At 60.0% G+C, this 20791-nt stretch overlaps 1 protein-coding gene across 8 annotated transcripts in view; it reads right to left on the minus strand.

The window, feature by feature from the left end:
- Positions 1-848: 848 nt before the first annotated feature.
- Cpt1a (carnitine palmitoyltransferase 1A) overlaps positions 849-20791 on the minus strand; it is a 49567-nt gene continuing 29624 nt past the window's right edge. For all 8 annotated transcript variants that reach the window (XM_076847733.2, XM_076847739.2, XM_076847737.2 and 5 more), the window contains exons 10-19: positions 18144-18339; positions 16902-17090; positions 16190-16295; positions 11650-11766; positions 10098-10262; positions 5503-5637; positions 4421-4573; positions 3451-3564; positions 3175-3267; positions 849-1809 (exon numbers count right to left, since the gene is read on the minus strand). In XM_076847733.2, coding sequence (XP_076703848.2) covers positions 1723-1809; positions 3175-3267; positions 3451-3564; positions 4421-4573; positions 5503-5637; positions 10098-10262; positions 11650-11766; positions 16190-16295; positions 16902-17090; positions 18144-18339 — 1355 coding nt within the window. In that variant the 3' untranslated portion in view covers positions 849-1722. The remainder of the gene's footprint in view (positions 1810-3174; positions 3268-3450; positions 3565-4420; positions 4574-5502; positions 5638-10097; positions 10263-11649; positions 11767-16189; positions 16296-16901; positions 17091-18143; positions 18340-20791) is intronic.

Consider the following 20791-nt stretch of genomic DNA (forward strand, 5'->3'; position numbering starts at 1 on the left):
GTGTCTGAGTGCTAACACGTCTACACTCGGATTCCTGTGTGGACACATGGAAACGACTGCTCAGGGGTCACCAGCACACTACCTGGGTGACTCTAGAGGAGGCTTCCGTGGCTGCTGCCTGCTGGCTGTGAGCTCCACAGCCCTGGGCAGGGGCAATTTCCCCCAGACCCACTGAATACCACAGAATGGGGCTTTGTTTACTGTAATAGTTTACTGTTCTTGTTTTTGCCTTTTGTTTACATTCCTTCTTGAATTTAAGAGGAAAGGGTCTTTGGCCCATGGAGGTGGGATTTCTACATTACAAAACACACAGAAGTAAGACATGCACATGTCGGGCAAGTGCTCTGTCTGGGCAACTGCCCAGCCCTTGCTCTTTGTCGCTGGAGTGCAGAAGCAGGAAGGGGGAGCCCGGCAAGGATAAAGTGGTCAGAAAAATAAATACACGATTTAAAAAATGGACCGCGAAGCTCGTGGCGACAGACCAGAGGCAGCGGGATATCCCCATGATGCTTTGCATCTGCACTCAATACTGAGGATGACCGAGGGCACAAGTGCTCTGGGTTGTCAAGCAGGCGCTTCCGGTGAAGGCACTCCTACCCGAAGGTCAGGCTGTGAACCTAGCACCCACCACTGGGCCACTCTGGTCTCTCATCAAAGTGACCGGGACTGCTGTTCCACCCCCCTCTGGCTCCTTTGGAAATGAGGTCGGGTCTTCTGTCCAACCAGGGGGGATGAGAAGGCAATCCCACTGGGGTCCCAGACCAGGAGTCCTGACCACGGAGGTGTTGCCCTGCCCTCCCCAGGTTCTGCTCCCTTAGCAGTGGCACCGTCTCGCCAGCAGGGGGAGCAGCTGGCACCAGGCCTCCTTCTTAGCTACCATCTGACCATCCATCCCTGTTATTCTGTTGCCTAACGATGGCAGGAAGGACACCCATGAGGGGAACCCAGCATGGCTGCTCCCACGGGGGAGTTGGTCCTCTGGGGTGGGGACACTGCAGCACTGACCTGGGGTCCTCTGCGCTCAGCAAACTGAGGAAGCTGCAACATCCCCACAAGTCCACCCAGACTCCCAATCCCCACCCACCCCCAGAGGGCCTCCCACTTTAAGGCACTGGGTTTTGGAGACTTGAAAGGTCAGTAACACGAAGGAGGCTGCATGGGGCTTGCTTCAAACACAGAGATGCAAACACAGATCAGCAACCCAGACAGGACACTTACCCACAGTGACAGAGCCGATCCCCCAAGCGCGGGTTCTAGTTAGTGCGCGACCGTGTTAGCTGCAACTGTTACCACTGCCGACCTGAACCACACACTTTCTTTTTACAAATCAAATGTCTGAACTGCTGTGATGACGTTGAACGCCTCAAGTACCAGGTCCTGGGTCACCCCGAGGGGCGTGGTTCCATTTCTCAGGTGTGTGAAGTGCTACCCACTCCCCTCCACCCACCCAGTGGTGTCTTAGTCCCTTAATAAGTACCAGCTGTGGCACAGGCTCTGGGGTCATGTGGAGCCTTCCTGAAGCCAGGACCTGGGGACAGTGGGTTACGCGTCACACGGTACCACCCACCATGCTGGGGAAACAAAGCAACAAACCCTTTTTGGGAAGGAAAATTTCTGAGTTTTCTAAGAGCAATTTTCGTCCTGAACTACGCCCAGGATTAATCCTATTCTTCGTTTGGTTTGTGGAGAGGAGTCCACGATCCTCCAGGGCGGCCCGCGGGGCTACTTCTTGGAGTTCACCGTGAGCCTGAACAGGGCGATGATGTCTGCCATGGCTTGCTTCAGGTGTTTCCCGAAGCGGTGGGAATCCTTGGGTTTGAAAGCAGAAAGCAAACCACGTCAAGACGCAGAACCCCCCACACTTCAAGTCTTCACGTTTGTGATCTGACTCCACCCGTCTCTCAAATTCCTTTCTGCCAGTCCCTGAGCTGAGCCAGGGAATGCCTGGAGCTGCGGTGGGTGCAGCCTGAGGCTTCCTGGAGTCCACACACCGTGTAGAACACAGTGCCCCTCTCCACCGCCAGCCAGCCTGCTGGAGGGCGCCTCCTGGGAACCTGTTTGGCTCTGGCCTCCGGATGTTAACTCGTACCTGGCCTGCCCTACAAAAACTGTCCACCTGCCAGCCGCCACCCACGAAACCCAGTGAAAAATGTGTTTTAAAGCCAGGTGAGGTGGTGCACACCTGTCATCCCAGCAGCTCTGGAGGCTGAGACAAGAGGGTCGAAAGTTTGAGGCCAGCCTCATCAACTTACAAGGTCCTGTGCAGCTGGGTGAGGCCCTGCCTCAAAACAATAAATAATAAATAAAAAGGGCAGGGGGTGTGGCTCAGTGGTCAAGTGCCCCTGGATACAATCCCTGTACCTCATCCCTCAAAAAAAGTACTTTGAAAGCCAGACGGGCATATGTTCTAGAAGAAGTAAAGGAGGGGGCAAAGGGGCAAGACCCAGGGCCACGGCCTCTGCCACCAACCACAGCACAGGAGAAGCTGGGTGTGAGCAGAAGCCCGTGGTCCCCAGAGGGGACTGCTGGGCCCGGATGGCACTTGGTGGCAGCGCTCTGGACACTAATGTCCCACTCTGGAGAATGACCAGCCCCAAGTTACAGAGGGATACCAGCTTCTTGGAAGCCTCAGATGTCTCATGGCAATGAAACTCCAATGGTCAGTTACCACCGGGCCACCCAAAGAGGGCCATAGAAACGCGCAGAGCCGCAGGGGCCCAGCTGCTGAGGGCGACCTCAGAGAGGGACTTGAGGACTCTGAGGGAGGGCCAGGATTTCCCACGGGACAGGGATCAAAGCTGGTTTCTTGTACCAGAAATCTGTTCGTCTTCAGGGATGCCACTCTGTGGTCATGCCAACAACAGTCACAGCATTTCCCCTCCACCCTGTTTCCTGTTCCTTGATAAACTTTATTATCAGTACTAAATTCCTCTTATTTTAGTAAAAAAAAAAAAAGTCAGTGAACATGGCATTGCTGTGGGGCTGCACGGACTGTGGAGAGGAGAATCTGAATGAGGAGCAGATGGGCCCTGGAGGAAGGCGGCCACGGCCCCCCCAGGTTAAGAGAACCTGAAATCCATTTACACAAAAACACCCAACACAATAAAAACAGGCCGCCACCGAGTTGAGGAGTGTGGCAAAGGCGAGCCGCGCGCGCACTCCCTCCGCACTCACCGTCTCGGGGCTGGAGAGCTTGGAGGAGACGTGGAAGTGGATGAAGTTCTCTCCCACGATGATGTAGGACACGCCGTAGCCATCGTCGGCCACCTGCAGGACAGAGCGGACAGAGCAGCGTGAGCGAGGGCCTCCTCACAGTCCAGCCGCCACAGCTGCCCGAGGCCGTGGACTCCTGCAGAGGTGACCAGGGCCTCAGGACCAAGGCGGGCTGGAGGGTGGCGGAGGCCAGCACGTCCCTCCCTTTCCATCAGTGACACCTGGGGCTGCACCTACCGGCCCGAAGCCCCCTCCACTGGACACGTATTCTGGGTTCCTCTCAAAGTCAAAGAGCTCCACCTGCTGCTGAGGGGTCTGGCTGGTCGACAGTCGCCAGGGCTCAGATAAAACCTGGGGAGGGAAATAAGGAGATGTCCAAGGGACGCCATCCAAAGCCTGTCCTCACACCTCCCGAGGGAAGGCAGGAGAGACCTGCTCTGCTGGCCAACAGACTGGACACTGAAGGCGGTGTGGCCCGGGCAGTGTCTCCCTGATAGGATGCAGGGTGCGGGCGGCCCCGGACTGGGCAGGGGTCACCAGCCAGCGGTCCAGACAGAGGTGGCAGAGTTTCGAAAGATTTAGAATAGGGGAGTGCTGTCAGATTGGCACCAGCTCCCAAGAGCTGAAGGGTACACCTTCAGGGGTTTTTCGAGCTAGTTGTTAAATACAAGCCACTTCTAAAAAATTAAATTTTGCATCTGGGTACAGTGGTGCACGTCTGTAATTCCAGAGGCTCAGAAGGCCAAGGGAGGAGGATAGTAAGTTTGAGGCCAGCCTCAGCAACTTGGTAAGATCCTGTCTCAAAACATAAAAAGGAAAAAAAATAAAATAAATAAAAGTTTAACAAATAAGGCCAGAAAAAAATAAGCAAAATAAAAAGGACTGGGGATGTGGCTCCATGGTCAAGCACCAATCCCCAGTGCAAAAAAAATAAATAAATTTTACAAATTTTCAATTAATGAAATCCTACTAAGGACAAAGGTGACAGACCCTCAGCTCCCCGCTGTCACGTGTTTTCCTGTGATCTGGCTCTGAGGGTGTTCACATATTAAGTCAGGAAGGTAAATCCAATAGCAAAGCAAGTTGCAGGGTTTTGGAACTGTGGTGCCTGTCCCCTTGTGTGACAGCCGTACCCTGGGCCCCATCTGCCGTTCCGATGTGCAAGGCTGCACTGGTCACTAGGTGAGCTGCCCTGGGGGCGACTTACTTCCTTAAGGAAAGGAGAGTCCACGGCCAGGTATCTGGACACCACGTAGAGGCAGAAGAGGTGGCGGTCGATGCCAGCGCCGGTCATGGCCAGGCGGTACAGGTGCTGGTGCTTCTCGGAGGCCACCTTGAACAGCCTGAGCCTGTGCTCCACCTGGGCAGCAAGGGCAGCTGTGGGTACCTGCTGCGCTGAGCCAGGGCTGGTGGTGGCCGAGGCGTCCCGCTGGAGCTCCACTGACCACACCCTCCCCAGATTCCCCCTGGACAGGGCTGTGGGGTCGGGGGGCGGTCAGCCTCCCGGGGCCCACCCGCAACATCTCCTGCCACACAATGAGATCGCCAAGGGGGCTCTGGCTGTGAGTGCCCACTGTCAGAGGGCACTGTCCCCAGGTCACCCTGGGTCTGGCCAATAATTCTGCTAAAATGGCACTTCTGGGGCCTTTGGATCTGACCCAAAAGGGCCACTGCAGGTTCCTCTGGGCTCTGCGATGGAAGTCACAGGAGCAGGCTCGCCCGGGGTCTGGCCCCACCTCACCGCAGGGCCTCCCTGCCAGGCTCGCCTTGAAGGCGTCCAGGGACAGCTGGAGCCCCTGCCCGACACCACCTGGTGGGGTCCCCTCCGTCCATCAGAGGTAATCACTTGCGCTGTGGGGCCAAGGGCCTGGGCACAGAGCTGACCACGGCCCCTAGCTCTCCGGGCCCAGCAGTCGGCTGACTTCCCCGGGGCCTGTCGCTGTCTCTGAGGAGGGACTGGTGACGCCTCACTGGGCTGCTGTCGGGGCTGCAGGAGATGCCACTCAGAACCTCAGCCCCCACCTGGCACGTGGCTCCCGGGGCTGTGGGTTCTAGTGACAGCTCCAGCTGGCTCCCGGCATCCCCCTGCTCCTCCGCCTGTCTCAGGCCACTCTGACCATCTCTAGCTGTGAGTGACGAGAAGCTCTGTGCGTTCCTGTTGTCACCTCTTAGTACTTCCGGCTCCCCCAGGACGGGGAGGGGATCAGTGTGTGGAGGGGAGAGGCTGTGCATGGGCGCCGTGTCCCGGGCAGGCTTGCAGGGCACCGTGTTCCTGGCACAGCCCCTTACCGTCTGGCTGGGGTCCACCATGGCCAGCACGAAGTTGCAGGACTCTGTGGTGCAGGAGCGCACGGTCTCTGTCCTGCCCTCTCGGAACAGCCGGGTCATGGAGGCCTCGTACGTGAGGCAGAACTTGCCCATGTCCTGGGGAAGGAGAGCACCTTGTACCAGGGGGTGTGGCCGGGACGGGGGGGGGGGGCAGGGCGCAGGGATGGGCTTCCGGGTCACTGGGTGCAGCGGGCTGTGTGGCTTTGAAAGGGCTGGAAGGAAACGAGGGCCAGCTGCCCAGGTTTCCACTCCATGAAGTGACTGGTGCTGTGACCTCTACTCAAGTTCCCGTGCTGACCCAACCACGCGTGGATGCTCGGGAGGGACTAGTGGACAGGATCTGCAGGCAACGTCGGAAGTGCTGCAGGGGCTCAGGGGCCCTGGGGCTGGGGGACAGTGGGAAGGGTCCAGGAGGGGGAGGGAGTGGGGCAGGGAGGACGGCGGGAGGGCAGGAGGGCAGGCCTGGAGTCTGGAGCTGGAGCCACAGCAGTGCCCGGGGCTGGCAGGCACAGAGGGCCCTGGAACGCTCCTCCTCTGGACGAAACACCAAGGGTCACCCCTTGGCCATCGGGGGAAGGGGCTACTGGCAGGTAGAGGGTGAGGAACGGCACTGGGGGCAGGGGAAAGTGGTCACCAGGGACTCTGCAGCCAGTTGGTGCCTCCCCAGGATGCAGATGTGGGGCTAGGCTGCTGGTGCCCCCAGGCCAGCTCTGAGACCACAGGACTCAACAGGAGGCAGTTCGTGACCGTCATCCTGGCATCACAGTACCTTGGCACTGGCCCGGTGGCCCCAAGGTGACAGACCAATGCATCTCCAGAGGCTTGCATGGGACAGGTGGACACTGGGGGATGCACCTGGGCAGGGTGGGGGGCAAAGGAGCTGCACTTTCATGCAGAGATCCAGACCCTCAAGTGACCATGCCTGTGTGTGGCCACCACCCGGCTGGCAGAAGGTCGTGCTGGGACCCAGCAAATCTCAAACTGAGCGGCATGAAGCACGGGGCCCACCAGCACAGCCCCGCGGCGTCTCCTAGGGACTGGGGACCAGAGCAGAGGAGACTGGGGAGGGGGACGAGACCGCTGGGACCCCTGGAGGGCCCACCATCTGGACATGTGCCCAGGCAGGGGCAGGTCGGAGCCAAGGAAGACCCGAGCCCAGGGCCCAGCATGGCAGCCGCCCCCATCCTGGGGCACCCGGCTCCCATCAGTCCCCCACCGACAGCAAGAAAGCGAGTGGCCCCGGGTGAGGGGTGCAGCCTGAGCACCGCCTCCCACACACACGCTGCCCAGCCCGAGTGTCCTCCAGGAAGGCGCCAAGTGCCCTCAAGGCCCTGTGATGAGCCACCAGCCTGGCACTCGCGTCTTTCCTGCGTTGGTCATCAGATCCCCCTGGCTGTGGGGGTCCCATGCTGTGCCCTGGGAAGCAGGAGGTCCCAGGTTTTACCAGGCTCCTGACCTCAGGCCGCTGCAAGGGCTTGGAACAGAGGGGGGCGGGGGCGGGGCGGGGCGTGAACTGGCCTGAATCGTCCAACAGGGTGAAGATGCATGAGGTACAGAACCTCCCAGCGCCAGACTTTAAATGTGAGAATAGTTGGAGAGCCACGCGGTGCACCTAAACAGGGTCATCTAAGCTGGAGGAGGATGCGCACACCTGTAACCCCAGTTTCTCAGGAGGCGGAGGCAGGAGGATCGCAAGTTTGAGGCCAGGCTGGGCAACTTAGTGAGATTCTGTCCCCAGATAAAACTCCCCAAATCAAAACAATAAAAACAAATAAAACTTAAAATGGCCATCTAAAAACACTCTCGGCAGGTGCACTGATGGGCAGGGGGCCCGGCTTCTGACCCATCAGAGTGCCCACTGAGCCCGCTGCGGCCAGCGCCCAGGGAGGGCTGCGGGCACCAGGGCCACACCTGCAGTTCCTAAGGAGCAGCTCGAAGGTGGACGTCTGCGGACACTGACTCACTGGGCCTGAGGACAGGCCAGCAGGCCCCACAGCAGGAGGCTTCACCTGGCTGCGCGGCTCTGGGCCCAGGAGACCCTGCAGGTCTGGGCTGGAATGGCGACCTGCTGGGGTTCTGGCTCAGATGCCCCACGCGCTCACCGCAGCCACCTCCTCTGTGGAGGCACATCCTGGCCCTGGGGGTACTCTGGCCAGCTGGACTGACCACAGCCTGCCCCAGGAGAGAACACTGCAGCAGAGGAGATGACCATGGACTAGCAAACACCCGCCACCTCATGGATGTCAGTCAGTGACAGCTGGGCCAGCTGGGCCCCCAGGCTGGTGACAGTGCTCCACGTGCAACCTCAGAAGGCCCGTGGCCCCGGACGAGGGTGACACGCAGCACTGTCCTCGTTTTAGAGGGACCTCTAAGCGGGAAAGGTGTGAGTGAGACGGGCGCCCTGCTCTGGACCGACAGATCTGGTTTCACGCTTCACTTGGTAGCCTCGGAGATGCCTCCAGGGACTGGCCTCGCCTATCTGGCTGGACGGCTGGGCTTCTTTTCATTCTTTATTTTTTGGTCTGGAAATCGAACCTAGGGGAGCTCCGCTCCACCTGACACCTCCAGCTGTTTTTTTCTTTTTGAGACGGGATCTAACTGAATTGCCCAGGATGGCCTCAATCTTGCCATCCTCCTGCCTCACATCTCCTAAGTCCCTGGGACTCCAGGAGGGCACCGCTGGGCCTAGCCTGCCCAGGACCCTGGCACAGTCCTGTCTGCTTCACAAACCGAGCCTGGGGCCCCGGGTCTTCGTCTCTGGCTTCCACTCTGCTTCCCGCCTGGCCGTCGGTATTCGTGAGGCTGACCATGGTCTGATTCTGCACTAGGCCTGTTTACCGAGTGCGCTGCTCAACGGTGAAAGTTTCCTGTCTTCTGGAGTCACAGATGTCCCTCGCCCCATCGTCCTGTCAGCTGCCAGCGGCATCCTGCTCTCCCGGCCTTGACAAGGGGCTCCACATCTTCCCCTCGAGGAGACAGCTGGACACTACCCCACGAGGGCATCTGCCACACTAAGAGCCCATCACCACGCCCCTGACTGAGGGTGCTCATCAGGAGGGGACGGCAAGTTTGGAATGTCCTCAACTGCCGAATGCTGTTCCGGCTCTTTCTGTGACCTGGTAATGTGATTCGGCACCGTCCGTCCACTCATCCAGCCACCTTGCCGCTGCCGCCGGCTCTGCTGTCCTCGTGTGGGCGAAGCCATCTACTTACAGCTGACGTGGGGTCTCCGCCTTCACCCCTAGAACTGCCAGCTGCTGCTCCTGCTGCAGGAAAGGTGGGTTCTGGACAGGCTTCCTGGTTCCCGCCGCAGCCTGGCCACAGAGGCCCTGCCGGCTCAGGCTGGTGGCCAGCGGCTTCTGGCCCCAGGGTCCCCAGGGCTGGCACATGGCTCTCACTACCTGGGCAGCTTCCACCCTCCCCAGGTCTCTGGGCCCACGAGGTGGCTCTGGGCGACGTCTCCCCTCACCAGGGACACAAGTGGGTCAGGGGCATCTGATCTCATCTGGGCTTAGCTCTGTCAGTGTGTTTCCTCAGGAAGGCGGTCACTTCATCAGGTCCTCACACGACCAGAGGCCCTCGTAGGCTGCACCCGAGACGTCGCTTGGAAAAATCAAGCTCCGTGGTTGCTTTATCCTGAGCAGCGTGAGGCTGCAGCCAGGGCCCTGTGCCCTCCGCTCCGCTGCCAAGCCGTGCCCAGCCTACGCTTCAGGAGCGCGATGGGCTTTATCCAGAAGGTGAGCATCGGCTAAGCCAGCCGTGGCCCTGTCACAGCTGGTCACCTCTGGGGGTGCCTCGTCTACTCTCCGGCAGGCAGTCATCTCCTTCACTTTAGCTGTAGAAGTCGAGCTTCTAGGCCTGGATGTGCGAGCCGCTGCTGGCTGTCCCCTGCCACAGTGTCACACTGACATGTCCCCAACCTCTCTGCACCTCGTTTCCTCACCTGTGCGAAGGCCACCAGTGGGAGACCCCAGGGGCCTATGATGCTCTCAGGCCAGTGGAGGGCACAGAGCCAACTCAAAAGTCAGCTGTCCCATAGGGACACCACACACCGTCGACGTGACTCACAGTTCACCATAAAGGGCTCAGTTAAAGCAGGGCCCACCCGAGCTCCACGGCGACCTGGAGGGCCCCATTCTGGAGCCCTCCCCCCAAAGGGCAGAGTCCACTCTGTCCCTGCACCGGCTGCACCTGCCACGCGGAGCCAGCATGTGCACGCGGGGCCCGGCCACAGTGCTCCAGTGGCCGCTGGGTCCCTGCTGTGGAAGGGGCTGTCAGAGGCCAGAGGGGAAGGGGTGCACCCTGTGTCTCCAGGGCCTGTCAGCTCTGTCCTCGTGGAGTGACAGGCTCCCCTCTGCTCATCTCCCCAGCGCCTGTCTCCACGCAGGACCCGCGACTGTCGAGAGGGGTCTGCTGAACTCACCCCCAGGGCCCAGTGGACACGCTCCGGGCGCCATGGTCACACCAGCCCAGAAGGCTGTGCCTCTGGTGCCAGCGGCAGCTTCCTGCCTTGGGGAAGGAGCCCGGGGCGCCGGGCACAGCTCGGCCTGGCCTACCTTGTAGTGCGCCAGCTGCAGGGCCAGCTGGATGAAGGCGTCGGGGCTCGTCCGGCATTTCTTGATCATCCCTTTACCAAAGGCGTCGAACGGGAAGGAGCAGATGTCCACATCGTTTGCCAGAAGATTCGCGCTGTTCAGGGACGTCTCTATCACCTCCTGACACTGCAGGGAGGGGAGAAGACCACTGCCTCAGCGGGACGCAGAGGGACACACCAGGTCCCGGGAGCCTCCGCCAGGCCATGGGTGTCCCCGGAAGGTTGGGACCGTTTTCTAGCAGCTTCTCTGGATAAATGACCCAGAAGCCCCCACAGGGCAGCAACCCAGGGCCCTGGGCCCACCCCAAGAGCAGTGGGGACTGCAGCCGGGTGGGGTCTGGGCACACAGGTGGGTCTGGGCTCCGGGAGCCCAGCGAGACCCCATCGGGCACCTTAGTCCGGGCTTTGTGTTACACAGCCCAATGTTGGCGTGTGGTGGCAATGGAGCAACCCAGGACATAAGTGAACGGCCGTGCAAGGGAACATCACGCAGCACTGAAGAGAACGCACTGTCACACAGGGGAACAAGGAGCAGGAGGCTCAAGGGCTATGCCACAGCAAAAGCCACCCAGTTGGAAGGGCTGCCATCAGCATGACCCAACCACAGGACCCCCGGAAAGGACTGGAGCTACTGGGGCTGGGAGGAGGGACGGACGGGGGGCCAGGGGATGGCCAGGCAGTCACTCTAACCAGGTGGGGCTCAGATGGTGGGTACAGGGCAGGCGCAATAGCAAGAGTCACCCTGGTGTGACAGCGAGAGGGACCCAGTGTGTCACTGAGTGACCCTGATATGACACCAAGGGGCCCTGGGGGTGAATGGCGGGCTCCAGGGATGGACATGTGCTGGTGGAGGGAGGGTGTGGGGCTGTGGGAGGGGCGCGGGAACCCGTCTCTTCCTCTTGATTTTGCTGTGACCCTAAAACAGCTCTAGAAACATAAAGACTAGGGCTGGGGTCGAGGCTCAGAGGTAGAGCGCGTGTCTAGCACGCATGAGGCACTGGGTTCGATCCCTAGCACCTCATAAAGCAAAAAAAGACATTGCGTCACGTATAACTTGAAAATAATTATTAAAAAAAATAAAGACTATTTAAAAATGTTTTTTTGCAATGAATGAAAAGTGGCCTGATCGGCTCCCAGCCCAGGGGCTGCCAGAGGCCACACCTGTGCACCACCTCACACCACCCCGGGGCTTGGAGACTCCACGGTGGCCAAGTGCTTCTGGGCCCTGGTTCCTTCCTGGACCACGAGAGTCTGGACGGCGCTTTCCAACCTAAAACTCCTTCCCATCTAGAATATGTCAGCTCTGGGTTTGGTTGGGTTTTTATTCTTTGTTGCCCACAGGTTACAGACACCCAGTTAAGTCAGAGCTGGAATTTCTCCAGAAAGCTTCAAATGAAGAGGGACACCTCCCGTGGCAGCCCCGGGCCCTGGTCAGCTCCCCGGAGTCAGGAGCACCCAGGGCCTGCGTCTGCCCACCTCCCAGCCCAGGCCGCGGCAGTGACACCCTGACTTACCGCGTCCGGGATGTCCCACTGCAGCCTGGTGGGGCAGGGGATGCTGGGGTTGGGGTCCCCTTTGCAGTGACCGTCCTCCGTGTACCCCAGCTGGAAGCAGTCGGTGGCCATGACGTACTGTGAGGAGGAAGCAGGCGCTGGAGGGTGGAGACCCAGCCTCCGCCCCCCCCATCCCCGCTCAGCACTCAGTCCCAGGCCCCGACCCGGGCCACACAGTGCCCTCTGCAGTGACCACCGGCCGGGTGTCCTCAGTCGGTCCCGGCACCACTGCCGAGGATCCATCCCTTTGGGTGCCCGCTGCAAGCTCTGGGTTGTGCCCGTGCCTCTGACTGGCTATGAACGGGGTCCCCATGGTCCTGGGTCTCACTGGTCTGCAGCGCAGGTCCCAGCCTCGGGGCGACACCCACCCACGCCGTAGGCTCGCTCTCAAGCCTGTGACTCGGGCAGCCAGGAGCACGGCGCAGGGCAGGGGCTGGGACGGGTGCGGGCTCTGTGCCCTCCCTAGGCGCTCCCCACCTGGCGTCTCCTCGTGGCCTCTGCCCAGGAGCTCCCGAGCCCTGTCCTTCTGGGATTTTGCTGGTGACCAACATGGCCTCCAGTCCCTCTCCCCTGCGGGAGGCTAGGTGGCACCAGAAGCCCAGCCCCCGGTCCTGCCCTGTCTCTGCTGTGGCCAGCCACCTGAAGCCTCCTGAGGGCTGCCAGCCTCTGCCAACCCACGAGCACACCGACAGGGTCACCTGAGACGCGGGGTTTCAGGAGCCGCGCACCAGAGCCAGGGAGACCCCACGTGCCTCGACCAACTCGGGGGTCACTGGCTGCAGTCCCACCAACTGCACGGCTCCGAGGGGAACAAACCCTGTCCCTCTTAGAGCCAGTCAGTGCATGCCCAGGGCTCAGAGAGGTGCGTCCCCTCCCTCGTCTGGAGGCCAGGAAGGGGCCGGGGGTCCACAGCTGGTCAAGGTCACACAGGTCACAGCAGAGCAAACCCCAAGCCACTTGAGCCTCTTGCTAGTCCAGGCTCCAGGTAGGGCCTCTGCGGTCATCGTCCTCCCCTCAACCACTTTTGTCCACCTGCTGTGGTGACCGCCACACCCACGTGTGCACAGCAGGAAACTGGGCCTGGGAAGTGAGTGCGTCCTCCATGTCCAGCTCCTCTGAGCCGCCACCAGACACAGGCAGAGTGTCAGGGCAACTCCAGGCGGCAGCTCCTCAGGGCACACTGCGCACCACACGGCCGGCATGGCGGCAACGTCCACCCGTCCTTGAGGAACGCAGCGCAGCACATGACCCGCAGCTGCACTCCTGGGCCCAGGCTCAGAGATGAGGGCGCTCCCAGCAGCACTGCCCGCAAGAGCCCCCGTGCACAGACACGCGCCCTCCCACGGGGCACACAGAGGCGCCCTGGTGGCACCGTGGAGTTCTATGCAGCCACCAAGAGGAACAGCTCCCCATACACGCCGTGACCTGGGTGACCTGGACAACGTCACATTGAGGGAAGGCTGGACACCGAGGTCCACGTGGTGCCCAGAATGGGCACATCCCCAAACAGGGCCATCAGGGTTACTGGGGTCTGGGGAGAGGGGTGAGGAGGCTTTGGGGGAGGATAACAATGTCTGGAATTCAACACTTGGTGAATGTTCCAGAAACCACTGACCTGTGAACTCAAAAAGGGTGGGTTTACGGTTATGTGTTATATATAAATTTAAAAGTGACCAAAAGAGGGCTGGGGCTGGGGCTCAGTGATGGGGCGCTTGTCCAGCACGTGTGAGGCACTGGGTTCTGATCCTCAGCGCCACATAAAAATAAATAAAATAAAGGTACTGTGTCCATAGAAAATAAAATAAATAACAAAAGTGCCAGGTGCAGTGGACATGCCTGTAATCCCAGAAGCCTGGAGGCTGAGGCAGGAGGACCACAAGTTCAAAGCCAGCCTCAGCGATTTAGAGAGGTCCTAAAGAGAGATCCCGAGTCTAAATAAATACAAAAAAGGGGTGGGGGTGTGGCTCTCTGGTTAAGCACCCTGGGTTCAATCCTGGAATCGAATAATAATAGTGAATCATTTTGAAGAGAATTCTGTGCTCAGGGAACTTGCCTTCTAGAGTCGGTGGTCCGCCAGGTGAGGTGGTGGGAAGGGAAGGGAGGGAGCCACCTGTACGCATGCTGGGGCTCCTGCAGCCCTGAGAAGCCCAGAGGCAGGTTGCTCAGCCCAAGCTGGGCTGCACCTGGGCTCCCCAACCTCCCCCACCCTCACCACAAGAAATGCACCAGGAGCAGACAGGGGCTACCTCCGCCAGACCTGTTGCCGATGGCCACTGCATGCTTGGGTCAGCCCCACCTGAATGCAGCACCAGGCCTTCACACTGAGAGCCCCGGCCCCTGGCCCTTCTGTCAGCCGGACAGTAACAGCTAAACACCACTTGTAGTCGGCCTGTCTGAGACTGGACCTCTTCATCCTGACCTTACTCAGAATGCCTAGAAAAATCAACCTGACCTCACAGATATCCTGCAGGATTCCCTCCCTGATGACCGTGCCCCGAGTGAGCCAGGCTGCCTGGGGTGCAGCTTCCCTACTCAACAGCAGCTCCTGCGCTCAGGGTCCTCTGAGGCCCCTGGAGCAGGACCCAGCAGGCTGCACCATGAGCGCTGTGCGTGGACTTGGGGTGGGCCTCTGCCGCCGTGTCCAGGGGCGCCTGCTGCATTTTCAGCTGACAGGCCCTGGGCTTTAGTGGGCCTCTGCAGGGGCCTGGCTGCTTTCCCCCAGGTGTCAGGGTCCTGGGGCCACACGCTGCGGAGAAGCTGGAACGCCTTGCTTCTCCCATGCTGAAAACCACCCGTGGGGCGGCTGCTCAGAGGTCAGCGGAGAGGTGAAGGGAAGCAGGACAGGTGGCCCAGATTAGGCAAGGGTGAGGTTCTCCGGGGGAGGGGTGGGCTGAGGCCCCAGGGAAGACCCCTGCCCCCAGGAGGGTGGGACAAAGCACGGTTCCAGGGCTGTGAGCTCCACACGAGGAAACCAACAGGCACCATCTGGAAAAAGGACTGGGACCCGAAGCCTCTTCACAGACGGGAGGGCAGAAGGGCGGGCATCGGTGCAGCCTCCCTGAGAAGCCCACCCACCAGCCTCTAAGACCAGAGCTTGTGGGCGGTCAGCAAGTCCCGGGTCCAGAGCATCTCGGATCTCCTACTTTCAGGTCAGGGACGCTCCACCCGAAAGGTCTATGCAAACATTCCAAATCCCGGAACACTGACCGTGAAACGCTTGAGGTCTCAAGCACTGTGGGTAAAGGACGCTCACCCGCAGCACGCGGGTGCCCTGGCGAGTCTGCCACGCGGTCTGCGGTTCACACACGTTTGGGGTAGACCAGGAGCTGGCCTCTGGGCGGCCAGTTGAGACCCCCACGGCTGTGCCTGCAAGGTCCCTTAATTCCACGTGGTTTGCCACAGGAGCAGGGGATACAGGATGCAGAAAGACGGCCTCTCTGTCCACGCGGACCTCCAAGGGGCTGCCTGCTGTGGACGTCACCCCAACTCATGACAACAGGTGAGCACTGTCCCCTCCGTGCAAAGCTACTGTGGCGGGGTCCCGAGTGCAGCGCTTCTCTGAGCCAGAGCCTGGCAGTGAGTTAAGGCAACAACCTCCCCCTGGCTCTTTCATGCCAAACACGAAGCAGTTTGAACAGTCGGAGAGCAATAACCAGTTTTTAAGCCCTGTGTATTTACACTTTTCTTTTTCAGGGCTAGGGATAGGGCCCTGAGCAGCTGAGCACACGCTGAGCTGCACTGAGCTGCACCCCAGCCCACACTGTGTTTAAATGCTGGGCTCAGGGAAAGGATGGCAGGGGTTTGGTGGCTTTAAAACAACCTGGTTGGGCTGGGGATGTGGCTCAAGCAGTAGCGCGCTCGCCTGGCATGCGTGCGGCCCGGGTTCGATCCTCAGCACCACATACAAACAAAGATGTTGTGTCCGCCGAAAACTAAAAAATAAATACTAAAATTCTCTCTCTCCCTCTCTCTCTCTTAAAAAAAAAAAGTATTAAAAAGAAACCTGGTAATTTTAAGAATGAAAATGATACTTTTCAATAATATGCAAGCTGCCTTTTTGGGGTGGGGGGGGGTCCAGGGGCACTTAACCACTGAGCCACATCCCCCGCCCCACTTATTTTTTATTTTGAGACAGTGTCTCCCTTACTTGTTGGGGCTGACTTTGAACTTGAGATCCTTTTGCCTCAGCCTCCTGAGTGCCTGAGATACAGGTGTGCACCACTGTGCTGGGCAAAACCGCCTTTTCATAAACAAAATTTAGTACGCTTGCTTCTGTTTTGCCTAAAACTAGGAGAGGTCACCATTTCAGAGCCTAGCTGCAGTCTGGACCGGGTTCTGCCCGGTGGCCCAGGGCCATTGCTTGACCCCACAGGGAGAGGCACTCTACTGACTCCGGGCTCCTGCTGCAGGAGCAGACCCAGGGACCAAGCTCGTGGGCTGGGGGTTCTCCCAGGCGGCCTGGTCACCTGCGCCTGTCTGTGCGACAGCTGCCAGCACTCACCTCCCACAGGTGGCCCACGATGGGTGCATCCGCCCAGGAGTGCTCCGCGTTGATGCCCATCTTGCCATTCTTGAAGACGATAAACGTGATGGACTTGTCAAACCACCTGTGGGACCCACATGTGACCATGGACTTCATGTCCACGTGACAGCGGTGACCCAGACCTGCAAGCTGCTTCCCTCTGGACAGCCAGCGGCTCTGTCCCCACCCCTCAGACAGCTCCAGGGGAGTAGGGTAAGGCACCAGCAGGACCAAGGCGCCCGTGGCTCCCCGCACCAGGCTGAGGACACGTGCTCATGTGTCCTGGTGACCACAGCAGGCCAGTGGGGAGACGGGGGTCCCCCTCAGCCAGAGCTGGTGGGCCTCACTTCTCAGAGAAGGAGTGGAGGACCCAGAGGGCAGCAGCCTCGCAAAGGTCCTGCAACCCGCAGGTCAGGCCGAAGCTGACTCCCAGGTCCGCCCCACCCTGTGCCGTCCACCCCTTCTGCTCCAGGCCAGGGAATGGGCGACCACTACCCCTCACCAGCACCCCCAGGAAGGCCTGGGGCCTGGTGAGGGGGTCTGGACCTGCCAGGCTCAGGCTGTGAGCTCCCTGAGGTGGAGGGCAGAGACTGAGCCGCGCTGCTCCAAGGTGGACCCCGGGGGGGGGGGGGGGGGGGAGCCCACACGGGGGGGGGGGGGGGGGCGCCGATCTGGGAGGGAAGGACGGTACCTGTCGAAGCACTTGCCGTGCAGAAGGGACTTGGCGTAGCTGTCCAGGGACGCCTCCGGGTCCTCCTGCCTGTACCCCTGCTCAGTATCGTCCAAGGTCACGAAGAACGCGGCTTTCTCCACAGTGTCCAGAGACTGCTTGTTTTTCCCACGTCCAAAATAGTCCTGGCGACACTTGGCCCAGGGTACTCTGTGGTGACAATTAAATAGGGTTGGGAACAGCTGTGCCTGCAGCAGCTTGGTGACGGCCCTTGCATGAGATGTCTGTCCGGGACCTTCCTGGCTGTCTCCGCAGAGCTGCCCCGTGTGCTGGAAGGAGCTCACTGTGGGGAGACCAACCTTGTAAGTGACTGAGTCACACTCCCCGGCTGGGTGCTGAGGTGCTCAGTCACAGAAATGTGGCAGAGCTTTCCCCACCTTCTTGGGTCCGAGGGTCGGTGTCCCCTGCATGGGTGTGTCTTGCTACAGCCCCGTGGGTGAAGCTACGCTCACCTGCTCCTTCATAACCCTTGCCCTGTTTAGGGTAGAACCTTCCATGGAAGTGCCTTGTGTGTGTCCCCTCCTCTTACTGTGCCCTTGGGTGTGGCCTACCCAGGTGTCAGTCAACCTGCTGACAGTGGACATCATGAAGATAGACTCAGCCCCCTGAAACCTGACCCCTTGCCTCATTTGAATAGCTTCTCCTCAATAAAAGGGGTCAGCGCTGCTCTCGCTCTCTCTCTCTCTCTGTTCCTGCGGACCCTTAAGGTCAGAGGAGCCGTCACAGCGACCCCAAAGAAAAAGGTATTTGTGCCTCTTGTGTGGTTATTTCGTGCAGCCCAGTCAGCCCAGTTCAACTGGAGTGACCCCTGAGCCTTTTAGTCGTGAGAACAGAAACCCGGCAGCTCCCCGTCCCCCTGTGTGGCTTCCAGGGCAGGGCACGAGCCTGGCACGTGATGCTGACGCACTGAATGTCCACGGAACAGGCCCGGCGCAGGCTGACCCAAGCCTCATGTCTGGCAGGGCACACACATGCCGCGCTGCCCGGCCCCCCCCACCCTCCCCGGGAAACATCCTAAGTAAATTCTGGAAGCAGAAGACCCTACAGAGTCCAGCTGCGCCCGTGGCCACCAGCTGGGAGTGGAGCCTGCCACCATGGAGCAAGGCAGAGCCACTACGGCTCGGTCCCACTAAGGTGCCACCACAGCCCCCACGGAGCAGACCCGGGTGAGGAAGAGCACGGGGCAGCGCGAGGGCCACACACCTGTCCGCCGCGGTGAGCGCGGCCAGCTTGGCCTCCCCGGGCTGCGGCTCTGACGGGTCGTCCAGGACCCTCTGCATCTGCTGCTCCAGCTCCCGGGGCGTCAGCAGCCTCCCGCTGTGGTAGAGCCAGACCTTGAAGTAGCGGCCGCGGTGGTACACCACGATGTGCCTGCTGTCCTTGACGTGCTGGATGGTGTCTGGACGGGCACGGGACGGGGGGACCGGAGTACGGGTCAGGGCAGCAGCTGCGCCACCCGACCCCGCCAGCGGTGCCCGGCTGCACGGCTCCTCCCAGGTGACGGAGCCCAGGCGGTGGCTTCTGCAAGCCTCGAGCAGGGGACACCCAGAGCCTGGCACCCCGCTGGGGTGTGGCTCTAGGCAAACTGCCCGGCCTCCCCAGGCTCAGCTTCCTCATCCAGGAGCGCAGTGACGCGTCCCCAAAGCCGCGTACTTCGTCCTTCTGTGGCTGGGCCTCAAGCCCACTCAGGGCCCGCTCAGGGGGACACATGGTCACAGCTGAGGGGCCACAGGGACTGGCGGGGAGGACGGGGTGAACCCGCCATCAACAACAGGGCAAGTGCCAGGAGAGGTGGCCAACCTCACCTGAGACATGGCCAGGGCCCCCCAGGAAGGGACATCAGAGTCTGGAGAGAGCCCCAGCACCTGCCCCACGGGCACGTTCTGAAGGGGTTTCTGGCACCAGGGACAGGGAAGCCCCCTGAACTGGCCGAAGGGTTTCCACCAGCTACAGGGAGCAGACCCCTCGCAGCAGAGACAGGACACGCGGCACCGCAGCTGTCCAGGTCCACCCGAGACCCGCAGGGGCAGCGAAACACCAAGAGAAGAGAAGGTCCGGGAGGGGACGGAAACCCTGCCGTCTGCAGCTACGGTCGGCCACGAAGAAGCCCAAGCCAACTGCCTGCCGCGGTCCAAAGGAGCAAGGCTCCTGCCAGGCGGGAGCTCCGTCCAGGACCCTACATTTGTTTCCTCGGCTGCCGCCAGGCCGCCAAGGTCTCAGACTGGACGGCCTGGGAGACAGCTGCTTTAAAGAGGCGATGAAGGTACAACGAGGCCACCACAGTGACCCCAAGCCAATGGGAATGGGGTCCCTGTAAGACACACAGGGACCGTGAGAGGGCACAGGGAGAGGCCGCCATTTGCCAGCCCTGGAGAGGCCTTGGGAGGAACCGGCCTGCGGCACGGGATCCTGGCTCCAGCCGGCTGAGGACAAATTTGTGTAGTTTCAGCCGCCACCTCTGTGGTATCTGTAATGGCAACCCCAGAACACAGCAGGCAGGAGCAACAGTTCGAAAATATACTCAAAAGGAACAGAACGAGGAACCTTGCCAGGCGCGGTGGGGCAGCCTGGAATCCCAGCAGCTCGGGAGGCTGAGGCAGGAGGATCGTGAGTTTCGAGCCAGCCTCAGCAACTTAGTGGGACCCTAAGCAACTCAGGGAGACCCTGTCTCTCATACATACTAAAAAAAAAAAAAAAAAAAAAAAGGCTGGGGATGTGGCTTAGTGGTTAAGTATCCCTGGGGTTCAATCCTGTGCCCCACAAAACAGAACAAGGAACCCAGGAGCAACTCCAGCCAAAGACACGCAGGACCCCACAGGAGAAAGCACAAGAGTTTACGAAACCATTTTTAAAAAAAGACCCAGACAGAGGAGGAAACCAGGACTGCGGCAGGTGGGCAGACGGGGTAGGGGCGACTCTCCGCCACCCCATTCCACCTTCCAAGGCCATTCCAACAAGACAGCCGCGGGCAGCGGCAGGCTGACGTCTGGACAAGACCGCTAGGGAAGGAAGGAGGAAAGACTGAACGAGGCCCAGAGTCAGCCGCACACACGCCCGAGGCAGCACCGCTGTGGGCGCTGCCCTCCCCACGTGAGGCCTGACCGCGGCCAGCCACGTGGAGAGCAAAGTCGGAGCCACAGCTCACACCACACGTGGGAGCCGAATCCAGGCACCTGGAGAGCCACAGATAAACACAGCAAAGACAGATGCTTGTGAAGGAGGAGAGAAGGGCCCCTAGAGACAGGAGTCCCAGAGCAGGGACCCATGAACCAGTGTCACCCAAGTTTTAATACTAACGTACTCACTATGAAAGATGGAGACCTAGTGCTCTAGAAAGAAGAGGTGACTGGGGACGGGGACGGTGCATCGGCTTCCCCAAGTGGCTGCACGTTATGCCAAGACCCCCACTTGGCACGAAGAGTGAGACATGCCACCCATTCTTTTTTAATATCTGTTTTTTAGGTGTAGTTGGGCACGATATCTTTATTTTACTTATTTATTTTTATGTGGTGCTGAGGATGGAACCCAGGGCCTCGCACGTGCTGGGTGAGCGCTCTACCCCTGAGCCACAACCCCAGCCTCTGCCATTCTTTTTTTTTTTCTTTTTAAAGTGCATGAGACACAGGAATAAAAACGACCAAGGGCTGGTGGGGGGGTGCATGCCTGTGATCCCAGAGACTCGGAGGCTGAGGAAGGAGGATCAGGGCCAACCTCTTAGCAAGACCCTGCCTCACAATAAATAAAAAGTTCTGGAGGCTGGGGTGCAGCTCAGTGGTAAATGCCCTGGGTTCGATCCCTAGTGCCCCCGCCGCGCACAGAGCTCGGAGGAAGAAGCGAGCAGTCAGCACGGC

This window comes from Callospermophilus lateralis, chromosome 2 (assembly GCF_048772815.1).
Source record: "Callospermophilus lateralis isolate mCalLat2 chromosome 2, mCalLat2.hap1, whole genome shotgun sequence".
NCBI lineage: Eukaryota > Metazoa > Chordata > Mammalia > Rodentia > Sciuridae > Callospermophilus > Callospermophilus lateralis.